The sequence below is a fragment of the Sceloporus occidentalis genome, unplaced genomic scaffold (assembly GCF_023333645.1).
Source record: "Sceloporus occidentalis isolate IW3139 unplaced genomic scaffold, rSceOcc1.0.p SCAF_164, whole genome shotgun sequence".
Taxonomy (NCBI): domain Eukaryota; kingdom Metazoa; phylum Chordata; class Lepidosauria; order Squamata; family Phrynosomatidae; genus Sceloporus; species Sceloporus occidentalis.
In genome coordinates this window covers 1,172,344-1,185,517 of record NW_028317144.1, presented here as the reverse complement: position 1 = coordinate 1,185,517, position 13,174 = coordinate 1,172,344, and the positions used below count along the sequence as shown (strand labels likewise).

The following is a 13,174-nucleotide window of genomic DNA, read 5'->3' as shown; positions in this document are numbered from 1 at the left end:
AAGGCTTTCCAAATGGCTGTTTTTTTTTATGTCCTAGCAGATACCAGAGCAGATGGAACACAGGTTGTGATATACCCCAAATTGAATCACCCTGACGGATCCTGCTACGCAGACTGAATTCACGTATCGCAATAAAAAAAATGCAATTAGTAACACAAACATAGGAACATGGTGGCCAAGGCAAAATATCTCAAAGTGGGGATTCTGGACATGATGCAATACAACAGACAAACATGTTGATGACGGATGGGCCCACTAAATACCAAGTCCATCCATAGGCAAACATTAAAAAAACATATCTGAATGGGGGGGAGGGAACCGGGCAGGCCAGGGGCAAGATGACTACAGAAAACAAGACAAACCATTAATGTTTTTAATGCTAGGGGTTGGACACATTTTTCCCTGGGAAGTCTACATTGAGATGGATAAGGATAAGATATTCATATAGCACTAGTTTAAGTTGAACTTTCTGGATCACATATGATGATAAAAAAGGCAAACTGGATAATTAAAGTGACTGAACCTGAATAACAGAAAATACAGTGGGGCAGACACAAAAAGTATGACATCTGCTTTTGTGGAGAACCTCCACCAAGATTCTAGCTGATGGTCATGGGTGGTCCGCAATACCTGATCTTTTTAATTTGGGAAGGGTGACTGATGGATGGGGGTAGCATACATAATTGTTATCCCACAACATCTGATAACTGCATGCTTTCAAGGTTCAGACAATTGTTCCTGCTTAGTGTTCAGACAACATCAACCCAGTAAATTAGTATTTAGCATGGTAAAACCTACCGCTTCATTTGCATGTAGTCTTCACTGGCCGCAGGCCTGCATTCAGCACGGTGGACCACTATTCCCTCCAAAGCAAGTTTATCTAAAAGAATAAAAGAAAAGAGGCCGATCATAAACATGCATCTGTACCCGACAACATGTCTATTAACACATAACTTTCAAGCAATGGAATCTAGAAGGTAAGTGTGTTTCATGTATTAGATTGCGGGATACAAAAATAAGAGCAAAAAAGCCAATAGATGAAAAAAAAAACCTGCTGCAAAAATAGAGACATTTAATATTTAAATGTGTACAAGAATGGGATTCCTAAGATACATTATCTGGACTCCATGTGTTCATACCAACCATGCATGTCAACGTGGTACAGAACAAAATACACTCTCACTGTACTTCGTGTTGGAATAAAAGAAAGGCAAATTATCTCGACAATTCAAACAAATTAGTAAGTGTTCAGATAAGCCATTATTCCATGAATAAAATACCCAGCATGTAGTAATGATCATTCAAACAGAAAAGCTGGTGAAGCACAAAAAAAAAAAAAAAAAAAGTGTTTGTGCATGTGTAATACACCGTGAGTGTAATCTGTGCCTCTGCAAGAAAGGATAACACCCCAATCGTTTATCAAAAATAATGGCCTGTAACAGGAATCGCAAACATTATATAGCAAGGCTCCCCACGAGAATCACTTTGTAGAATGTAGAATTGTATTAATGTGGTTTATGCTTAAAATTATAGCACAGCTTGAACCAATCAGAAAAAACCTAATATTAAAGCATATTTTTTAACAGTGTTACAACCAGACATAAAAATACAAAAGAGTAAATAAAGAGAGAGGCAATCAATGAAAGAGGAACTTTCACCCTATTGAAACTACCTATTGTTGTGCATTTCGTTTGTCTTTCATGTTTCAGGTTAATTGTTTTTGAGAAATGTAATGTAGAAGCCAAGGGACTACTTGACCTTGTCGTGGCTCAAGGAACCAACACATCTAATAAACTCCCTATCCTTAAGTTCCCTGTGATTTACAAAGGCTGGCAACTTAAGAGGGACGGCGACAATGCGGCGGGGATAATGGTCACATTCTGCATAAGAAGTTAAAATGCCTGTTCTCACGTTCAGTTGGCTTTCGGAAATATTTCTTACTTATTTTAATCGGCAGACACCATTACATAGGTTTACTTATTGGACAGAACCGTAAAATAAACATGAAGATTTGGAAAAGGTGAAGGATCCGCTAACAGTACACCATAAATAAGGGAGAAATGAGAAAGTCTTTTGTAATGCCAAGAAATTGCATTCTTTCGACGTGGATTATCAACACCAGGAATAATATGAAAGATCATTATAGATTTTTGAGCTTGCTCACCTACGAGAGCTGATCGATGCAGCCTTATTTTGAGAATTACCCCATGCCAATAGATCTGGAAATGCAACTTCATAAAACATAAATAATTCTAAAAGAAACGATGCAAGGAGATGTGCCTTTTAAAGGTCATTAGGCCACGCTTGCCTCGGTATACATTTTCCTTTTAAGATACCCCATGAAATTCTTTGTATGGGTGATGTAGCGCTCTGATTAAAACAAATGAGGAGGACGATCTTCCTCGTTTACTTCCTTCAAGGCTTCTAATCACATGAAATATAGATAAAAAGGTTTAGTAAACTCTGAACTTTGCTATGGCAACAGAGTTGCTAAACCCGACCCCCTCATCAGATCAGATAAGGCAGCCAATGAAAATTATAGAATTAATAGGGTTTTGAAGATGTACCAGGAGTTAAACAGGTATTATATGGCTACAATATTATAATCAGTTTTACAAACACTGTATTTCATTCAAGTGTCAGTTACCTGAATAATATATAATATACCTACTCTCCCAACCATCGAAAGCATACAATTACACTGAAAACCTGTCCTGTTTGCCAGTGTGTGTTGGTTGTGAACTGCAGTACTGGAGCTGCAGCTTCTTCTAAAATTAAGAGTTTTAATGGTTTTCTTTCAGCTAAATACAGCATATTTAACTACTCACAAAGTACTTGACTACGCGTTCTCTGTTTGAGGTGCTGCATGTGGTACAAGAGTTTACCTTCAAACCTAGGTATTCCCTTCCAGAACTCCAACGCTGACACATGGAAAAGATCCATTCGGTGGAGTTGAGGGTTATTAAAGGGTTAAACTGGATTTTAAAAAGTGTAATACGGAATAGATAAATAAGCACCTAGAATTGCATTTAACTAGTTAAATCAGTGAGCGGCCCTGTATAATGTATAGATACATGATAAACACAGGGGCCACGTAAGTTATATGCAGCTTTACAGAGTTTTATCCAAAATGGCAGGAAAGTTTTAGCTTCCACCGCTAAAGTTCCAGTTAGCAAACAGATTTATGTTACTCGCTACCGTCTCCCACTACACCAGATTTTAAACAGTCCAAGGACTTGCTTTGAAATATCCATTAACCCATTTGTAAAAATCAAGCAATTGGGAAAATTCAGTTAACAGACTCCATTGCTTGTAAATGTTCTTTTGTGATGTTCCCCGTGTCTTTTCGCTCATTGTTCCGTTATGTGCCAGAACAATAATTCACGTGATAACTGCCATAGTTCATTTTTAAACTGAGCAGATAATAGGAGACTATCTTCTTCATTCAGAAACCCAAATGTCCTCTTAAATACAAAACCCATCAATGGACTTGTTATACTTTAACACATAAATTAAAGGGACACTCCAGTGCCCCAGAGACCCCCTCACCCCCAAAAAATAAAGGCATACCAAAGTAATTGGTAAGGTTTTTCACATACATTAATTCAACTAGTTATATATCTGATAACATTTCTGGGCTCTTAAAGCAGTATTAGACATCTAACCCCAACGTCCTTGAGAAGTCCTTGCAGTTTTCACAAATACAGTTTAGTGTTTCAAATGGCACCTTTATAGAATCCCATTTACTTTCTGGATAAACACACATACAAAGCTGAGAACATTGCCTTTTAAATGACACTACTTTCAATGCATCCATCAGACTAGATGATAGAAACATTGATTTTAAAACACAAAGACAATGGCGTGATACTGGGTGCATATTAAAGACCACAGCTAAACACTGAGTAGGTTTTGTAGTTGTGCGAAGCTCTGGTTTCTTCACAACGTTCTGCTTTAATCCAGTCTTCTTCTTCAGATACTCTTGGATTACAATGTCCATAATCCGAAACGAGCCCCTGCCAAAGGGCCGGCTGAGGACCACTGGCAAGTTAACTGTTGGCTACCCCTTCCCTTGTAACTGCGGTATAGTATATTTCTGACGCACCTCTATCTCTATTCACTAATTGTAAAAGCAGTTGACACGATGCTCTTATTAAGAAGGTAAAAAACTTTTGCTTAAACTTATTACTTAAAAGGTATAAGAAACATCACTATTAGTACTAAGGAATGTCCCAAGTGCTTCCTGGAATTACATTTCACTTATTCCCCATGGAATAGTTAGTAAATTATGTGAAAGCAGGCACCGCCGTCTCATTGCCGTATACACTGAATTAGCTTTGTAAGAAGTCTTGTGTTTTATGTGAACAAACCTCTGTGGGAGAGAATAAAGCCGGTCACGTTTACTAGCACCGCATCTTTAAAGTGATTGATTACGTATTGGAGTAGCGACCTGGCTCCTGGGCACCGGTGGCCGTCTGCAGCGCTCACGATGATACCGCTTGTAAAATAATGTATAGTTTGAGCCCGATATCATTTAGTTTTGGGTTAACATACTTGAGAACAAGCCAGTGTGCAGTTTTTGAGGTTTAATTTGGTTTTCTAACACCGGTGTCTCCTCCAGACATATCAAATGTTGTGAGTCATGGTAACAGTGAGACACAGTCGCACTTTAACCCTTTCATGGCTAAGGGGATTTCGCACACTATCATTACATAGCGGCTTCGGTATAGTTCACAAAAATCCGCCCGCCTGGCATGCTGCGTCTTCACAGAACTTTACCCAGATGCCCAAATTAATTTTATTAGTGTTGTGTATAATAAAACGGAGTAAAAACGACGACGGCTACGCTGCAGTCGTGTTTTCTATGTTTTATGACCCCAGTCAGACCCAGGCCTGTCCATGTTGAAACAAACCACAGTATCTGATCCACTTAAGCATAGTCCACATTTTTAACACTTGAACAATCTCTGTTCTGCTGCATTGTTACTGTGCAGTCAAGGTACTAATTTATGTACTCGCTGCAAAGAAAAAAGGCATAACCGCCAGAAAAATAAAGCTCAAGTTTACAAATGTGATAATTCCTGCAAGGGGAGCATATACTAAAGGCTCATCTGGCTGGAGAAGACTGTTTCCCGGAGAACTATATCCCTGTTTACAGAGTTTGTCAGCAATCTGCCTGCAAAACAGATAAAGGCATGGGAACGGTTTACATTTAAAAGGCATTGAACGCAATGTTTAAAAATATAATAAATAAGCAGCGCTATTAAGTCACTCTTTTTACTGCAATATGGAGGAGGGCAGGTGAGCAATCTAAAGCTTGGTAGAGAAGGGGTTAATGCTCTACACACACACACACACACACACACACACACACACAACCGGCAGCTGTGTATTACCGTGTGAAGTATCGTTTTATTAGATGTGGAATGTGTAATGCTTTTACAGCATCTGCCAGTACATGGGTAGCTTCGGGAAATACATGTCAAAAAGGGCATCACAGCGACCGGCTTCCAGGATCCTTTACTGGAAAGATTAATTAAGCTCTTATTTTCTCTTTAAGACCAGCGAGACATTTCCCACAGAGCAGCTACCCCGCATATATATATATATTTATAATATAAAGTACTAAGCTAAAGTACACAGACTGAAAATTACTTGTTTTTTGGCTGTGGAAGAGTCACTCTGCATTACGCTATCAGGCCAGCGATGGAGAGAAACAAAGCTCTCCGCACCAGGAGAATGAAATACTTTAATGCTGCTCACAGGACTTTATTCCCTTGCCAGCGTGTATTAAACTCCGAATGATGGGTTAGAAGTCAGATAGTAGTGTATCACGTTAACAAAAAAACACAAACACATGACACAGCCGAGTGGCACTTGCGCTGATCTTGTATACAAATATTTATACATAACTCACAACATATTACTTAGTGTCCCAATAGGCCTATAAGTTCATCAAACTAGTAAATAAAAAGAACAATGGCACCTGAATGATACAATTTCTTATATACATGATAGTTTATTTCAACTGTCCATATTCCTCAATTTTATAACATAAAAAAAACAAAAATAAAAAACCCGATGGCTACTTTATCCTGTTCTGGCTATTTTCTGGTCTGTGGCCATGATTTAGAATCTAGTGGTACGAAAAAAAGCCTAAACGCCAAATATATATTATCTGTGTATAAATGATATGGGGCTCTTTTAAATTGAAATCTACCCATATTAATTTTTCTTTAGGGCCATCGTATTCTGCACTGCTGTACAATTGCACAATAAAAAATGACTACAGTCAACTTAACAAGTGCAACACTCCATCTTCATAAATCATCTATTTTGTCCTTATCTTCCTCCTAGCAGACTACAGAACAAAATACAAACCAATAGACTTGTCTATAATAACATACAGAAGAAGGGAGGGACGCTAGAGAGAAATGTTCAGCCTTTGTTGTTGAGGAATAGGTGGCGAGTAAAGAAGGCTTCTCATCTCTCATAATACATTGATGGATTTGCTTACGCTTTCTTCAAAAGCTTTTGACAAAAAGAACAATGCTCAAGCATATAATTATGGAGCCCGGGGCACAATAACCTTTCAGCGATTCCTGTGTTCTCAAACACATTGTCCATTTAATGAAATATTTTCACTTTGGGGGAGGGGATATACCGGTAATTATACACACACACATTCATACACACACAAATATCACTTCTGCTTTGCTAAGCTGTTTTTTCGACAATCAGGGAATTTCAAGGTATTCCTGTTCCAAGAAGACTATTAATGATTGAAAAGCTGACCAAAATGCAAAATGGTAGTTATCCGTCTCTGCCGTATTCATTCTTCATCTGGCACTTTAGGAGTATGGAGGTCTGGTCGTTATGAAATCATCTCTACCAATTAGGTCACTGTTATACTTTTGTCCTGCACTTACAAAGAAATCATACAAAAATCAGATTGATATCACTATTAAGAATTTGATGATATCCAACCTTTCCGGAATGAACTTCCTAGGAACACTAGACACATTGATGCTTTGTATAGAAAAGTGAAGGCTAAAAGCACGAGAAATAAAAGTTAAAAAGTTTGCTGCCATAGCAACGCCTCCTTACTATGCCTAGGAAGCATTAAATTCAACTTACATATTTACATTTTATGAACCACGTTTTAAAAACTGGCACAGAACATTTTATGTTTTGAAGCTTTTGAAGAAACTTGCTAATGACGTTTAAAAAAAGATAACATTACCTGCTAAGCTTCTAAGTGGAAAGGTTTGATACAGTGTGCTTTCTTGTTCCAAAGTTAAAATGTGCCTTTGCTTAATTCTTTTGTTAAGAAGCATATGCTTTTTATCTTCCACCAAGGAATACAAAACATACATTAAAAGCTAAATCCTCAAATAATGCTTTAAAGGTGTAAGAATGCACAATTCATCTGCATAGCATACATAAAAGGAAAGGACATTTCTTACTTAACACTAGATAGCCGTTTGTATAGTTTTGTATTAGAGCTTTCACAAATTGCATTGTACCGGTTATGACTACTACTTTTTCCTCCCCTGACAGTGTTTGAAAGTACAGGCAAGACTTCCGTTAAAGAGATAAGTCTTACCTTTAAATTTAAAGGCAAGGCTTCCAACTAGAGAATGGACCGATCAGCCAGCACTCAAGTCTTTCAATTGGTTTTAGGACAACCCGTTGTCCTTAAGGGGTTAATATTTTTTTTTTTATTCATAAGAGCCTGCATGCTGGCAGCTGTTCATCTTGCCAGCAGGCAGGGAAAAACGAATGATCCCTTTTAAACAAAGAGATTAGACATTCTGACATCATCGGTGCCCCCTCATCGGACAAGCCCTCCCCTCATAACAAACTCACACAAAAAAAAAATAATTCACTTATTGTATTAAATAAAAATGGGTACTTTTTGCGGACTCCAACTTCCACAACCCTCACACAGATGAACAGCGAAGTCTAGGTTCTTTTCCACACAGTTATAAAAAGGGTGCAAACGAGCATTTTCTCAACATGTCTACAAGGAAGCAGCAAGGGCTTGTGAGCAAAGCTCAAACAAAATTAATTTGTAATACACTAGGAGCAGACAGAGGTATTCCACCAGCACTCATACGAGTAGTCTGCGGAGACTTTAGGTAACCGCCAGCTAAATAAACTACACAGGGTTTTGGATGATAGGAGTTGTAAGTGCAACTGGAGGCTAACAGATGGCCTGTGCTTGTAAACATTCTGTTCATTCCTCGACACTCACATCAGCAGATGAGTTGAGGTAAACAGAAGGCACTTGAGTGGTTTTACAGAAAGGGAGGCTCGTTTAGAGATGATTGTAAAAACAAAATTACACTCCCGCACTCCCAACAAGTGAACAAGAAACTCCAAAATACAAAAAAAAAATTAAAAGAAATATTTGCTTATCAAAGCATGCGTGTGCTTATTCCTCCCCTCTGAATAACTTCTCACCTGTTAACTAGCTGATTGTTGTGGATTAGTTTGGAAAGGCTGAGGACAATGAAAGCAACCTAATAAAATGTGGTGAGTTTGTGCCATCTCAGATTCCCAGGATAAAATTGTTCCAAAAAAAATAATTTAGTTATGCCAAAAAATGTGAAGATTACAATTTAAAAATGACCAGAGCGGGGTGGGAAATGTACTGGAACACTCATTACGTTCTTTCGGATCTCGTGGATAACCCTAGTGTCTCTTTATTAAGGGGAGCTACAAGGATGAATCACGCAAGGCAGCAACGCTTTGGCTTTTAGCAACAGAACATGCTTTTTCCATAAGTAACCTCAGTAGCTGAAAAACTGACACAATAAATAAAAACATTACTATAAAAAAATAAAAATGTAAAAAAAAAATAAAAAAACAGCTGTTAAACCAAATCAGATGTAATTAACAAGTCCGACTAGCGATAACCTTTAAGACATGGCAGCTGGCACACCCTCACCTGAAGCATCTACTCTGCGAGAAGCTTTTCCGCACGTCCACAGAAAGCCAGGACTTTCTAAACCTGAGCAAGGGGCCTTCTTAACATGCAATAGAAGCATGTACATGGCTGAATCATGCATATGTACTACACGCTTTGCAGATTTAGTGAACGCTGAACACGAGAGCAAGCAGTCAGTTTCAACGGGAAGAACAGGGTTAAAGGGGATTAATAATTATCATAGTATTGACTATACATCTGTTGAGCAAAATCGGGTTTAGCGGGTAAAAACATGTTATTGTAAACCACACTAAACATCCAGAATCAATGTATTCAGTAGGAGGAGGTAAAAGGGGGCAGGATTAAAGGAAGAAGTGACCATACATAAGACGTTCCCATACACAGTTAAATGCAAATACATCTTCTTCCAGCTGTATTGCCGATATCTCTATGTTTGCATAGCTCATACGCCACCTACTGCAAAACCGAGCTGACAGCTCATGCAATGCTGGCAGCGTTTCTATTCTATCATCGTGGCAGAGCTGAATACGGCTCTTTTTTATTCTTCTTTGAAACCAAACAAGAAGGCGGCCAGATAGCTATCGTAAAACGCCGAGGCTCAGAATGGAACGCAGAATAAACAGAAGGGAAAAGGACGGCGATGACAAATGCCACAATACAGAAGACGGAGATCAAAGCACAAACTGCAAATCGGCTCTCGTCACCCTCAACGTCGGTGGATATCTGTACATCACACAAAACCAGACATTATCCAAGTATCCAGACTCTTACCTGGAAGGTGTTGTGAACAGGAAAATCTTTTGTCCCATTGATGCAGATGGACATTACTTTATTGACAGAGATGGTCTATTGTTTAGGCACGTTCTAAACTTTCTACGAAATGGAGAACTCTTGCTACCCGAAGGCTTCCAAGAAAACAACCTTTTGGCACAAGAAGCGGATTTTTTCAGGCTCAAGGCACTGAGTGAGGCTGTCAAAGCAAGATGGGAGAAGGAGCAACAAGCTGCCCGCGAGACCACTTTTCTGGAAATAACAGATAATCACGACCGGTCTCAGGGTCTTCGGATTTTCTGCAACGCCTCCGACTTCATAGCCAGAATAAAAGCTCGTATTGTGCTGGTTTCTAAAAGCAGACTGGATGGGTTTCCTGAGGAATTCTGCATCTCTTCAACTGTTATCCAATTTAAATATTTTATCAAATCGGAGAACGGGACGCGGCTAGTACTGAAGGAGGACAACACCTTTGTATGCACCCTGGAGACTCTTAAATTTGAAGCCATTATGATGGCACTAAAGTGTGGCTTTAGACTGCTGACAAGCCTGGATTGTTCAAAAGGGTCAATCGTTCAGAGCGATGCACTTCATTTTATCAAGTAATTACCTCTACCGCTATACAAAGGACTACAGTATGCATCTGAGCCTCATTAGTCTGCAGTAGCCTGGCATCACAAAAGGTATCCAAGTAGTAGACACGCAAACAGGTCAGCTGCAAATGAACAGAGCCCACGGTACGTACATTTTGCCTGAAATGACGTTTAGAATCCGACTTACTCATACTGCACGTAAATCACCCTTCTCTAGGAGGCAAGACGTTGATTAGCGAAACACGACTACTGTAAATAAATGGTTTTATGCTGCTAATATATTTAATCCTCTGCAACTGCAGTGAAACGCTTTGTGCTCTTGAAGAAATACCTGAACACAGTTATTATTCTGCAAAGGTAAGCAGTTCTGAGCACCTCCCAATTAATACCCAAGCTTTCAACATGTCCTTTCGAAAGCACAACTGCTATGCTTCAGTACAACAACAAACCATATCATGGAAACGGTGTCTTTCCTTCCAGCCTGCAATTTGCAACACAACTGTGTGGACTACTGGTTCAGAAATAAATGCTTTTCATGGAAAACCTTAAACAGTGCATGCTTTTCATTGCAGGCACCTCGCTATGTTCCCCGCATAATTCAACGTTGTACAAGTGTGGATGATCTAGAAAAGTTGATTCAATTAGAAAACTGTTTTCCTCCAGTGGATACATTTCTAGGGTCGCAGAACTGCTTTTCTCTGTGTTTACGCGTAAAGAGTGCAAGGTCACTTAAGGTAAAGGGAAAAAGTAATCAGGAGAACCAGAAAACCAGTAACACTTCGCGTAGAAATATTTAACGTCTGAAAAAGTAAACCGGTTCATCTCTTTGTACCTTCAGCTTATTTAGAGTTGTTTATTCTAATATGCAATGCATTCTTGTAACCAATTTTGATTCTAGAAAACCACCTTATTAATATTCATAGGGAATTTGTCTGACTGATGAGGCATTATGAAGTATGACTATGCATGAAAAATAAGCACAATACTGTTCTACTGCAAGATTTATTTTGACACCAGTACAGATTGCCAAACACCCATTCTATCTATAAACTTTTTTTTTCTCTGTACATAGCAGATAAGATTTGGTGCCAGTAATCGGGTGGCCATCAAGTTTTTCCAGCCAAGTACCTCCATGAAATGGTTTTTTGTGTATATGGTTTTTTTTCCCGTTCAGGAATCATTAACATCAGACTCCAAAGTCCCCACACACAATCGAACTACTGGTAACCTCTGTTTGTGAAGGGCCTCATCGGGTTCATGTACTCAGAAATACTCTACTAATCTACAATAATGTATCCAGCAAACATATGGAGCTACTGTATTTTCCTGGAAGGGATTCATCAACACTGATACACACTCTAAAGTCTATAAAACACAGTTTATATATGTAAAAGAAATGTGATGTGATGACAATGCACACAATAATTCAATAAATCACTCTTCTAACTTCAACCTTTCACCGAAGTGCCTGGTCCTTTCTCTGAATCTCACTTTACATCTAGAATGCTGAGACATCTAGAACCACAGCAAGACAATATTAAGACTTCACACTCATCAAGTAGATCTGACTGCTGGAATAGATAGCTTCGTTGCTCTACCAAGAGATTGAGGTTTATAAAAAGGTGCCATCTCATGATAACACCGTCAAGGCAGGTCTGCATAAATAGAGCTCTCACCGGAGATTAAATAAAGTACAAACTTGAAGCATGTTAGTCAGAATTATGACAATGGCGCAAGGTAAAGTGCTTTTCTCTTGTGTAGAATTAGACTTCTCTAGGCTTCAAGAAAGCAAACATCTTTCAAAAAGCCAGTTAACTAAAATCGGAAAAACGCCAGACCAGAAAAATCACAGTGAGGCATGTAACTTGCAAATAGCATTCTTAATGTTGAACTGTACTTTTCCAGAACGCAGAGAAAAACCAAAGGCGTTGTTAATCTGGCATCACTCTTAGACCATTATCCCAAACTTTGCTAAATAAGGCAACAAAACCCTTAAAAATGGCTTAGAGAAAGGGTTGAAAAAAGGTTAGGTCGCTCCAAACAATTATTCACTGCTAATAAGTCTCTGGTTTTGTCGTACGCTTGCACTATAATTTCTTAAATTTAGTAAACCGAAGCAAAGAATGTGTGTGCTTTTGAACTAAAGCAGTATATCTAAAGTTCTACTTTGAGTACAGGCCACTTACAGAAAGCAACATCATGGGAGATGGATCACAGGGAATGTTAACATGTTCCAATGCCTTCTGATAAATATATAGATACAATTGTTTATATAGTTTTCTTCAATATGAAATGAAAGAAGAATAATGGGATTATTTGTAAATACAATTATTATATTATAATTATTATAAGAATGGCTTGAAATTGACAGGATTTGGTAAAGGCTGAATTTATTATATTAAAATCAAAAATTAAAAGTGTAAAACAAAAATCCAAACATATTAGTAGCTCGATTTTTTTTTAAAAAAACCTCTTAATTATACAATTAGACTGCCATTAAGAGAATTGGTGCTCTGTTAAACAGCACTAGCTTTTTTCCAGTGATGAGACACTTTAAATAATACGCATATCTAAAGGCACCTAAAATAAGAAAAAAATAATTTTATGATTTCTGAATGCAAACCATCACTAAGTACCACATGCTGGTGAAGTACTGCCTGTAGATAAGTAATGTGGCTTATTAGACGCATAATTTTAAAATGCCACGTACAGTTTTCCACTAGAATTATTATAGAGAAAAATAAGTTCCTGTAGTAATTTCGTGGTTTGGAACACACAAAAATACACATATGTATGCTTTGCATATGTTGCTAAAGTTTAAGTTATTCAAGAGGTAGGTGGTGTGGAACCATGAAAC

General features: G+C 38.3%; 2 protein-coding genes across 2 annotated transcripts in view; one reads left to right on the top strand and one right to left on the bottom strand.

The window, feature by feature from the left end:
* Window positions 1–13,174, bottom strand: part of LOC149279490 (general transcription factor IIF subunit 2) — a 76,277-nt gene that overhangs the window by 32,096 nt on the left and 31,007 nt on the right. Inside the window, exon 6 of the mRNA XM_089501117.1 lies at window positions 799–880. Coding sequence (XP_089357243.1) covers window positions 799–880 — 82 coding nt within the window. The remainder of the gene's footprint in view (window positions 1–798; window positions 881–13,174) is intronic.
* Window positions 9,557–10,330, top strand: LOC149279491 (BTB/POZ domain-containing protein KCTD4-like). The gene has a single exon (XM_089501118.1). It carries the CDS (start codon window positions 9,557–9,559, stop codon window positions 10,328–10,330), a length of 774 nt encoding a protein of 257 aa, XP_089357244.1.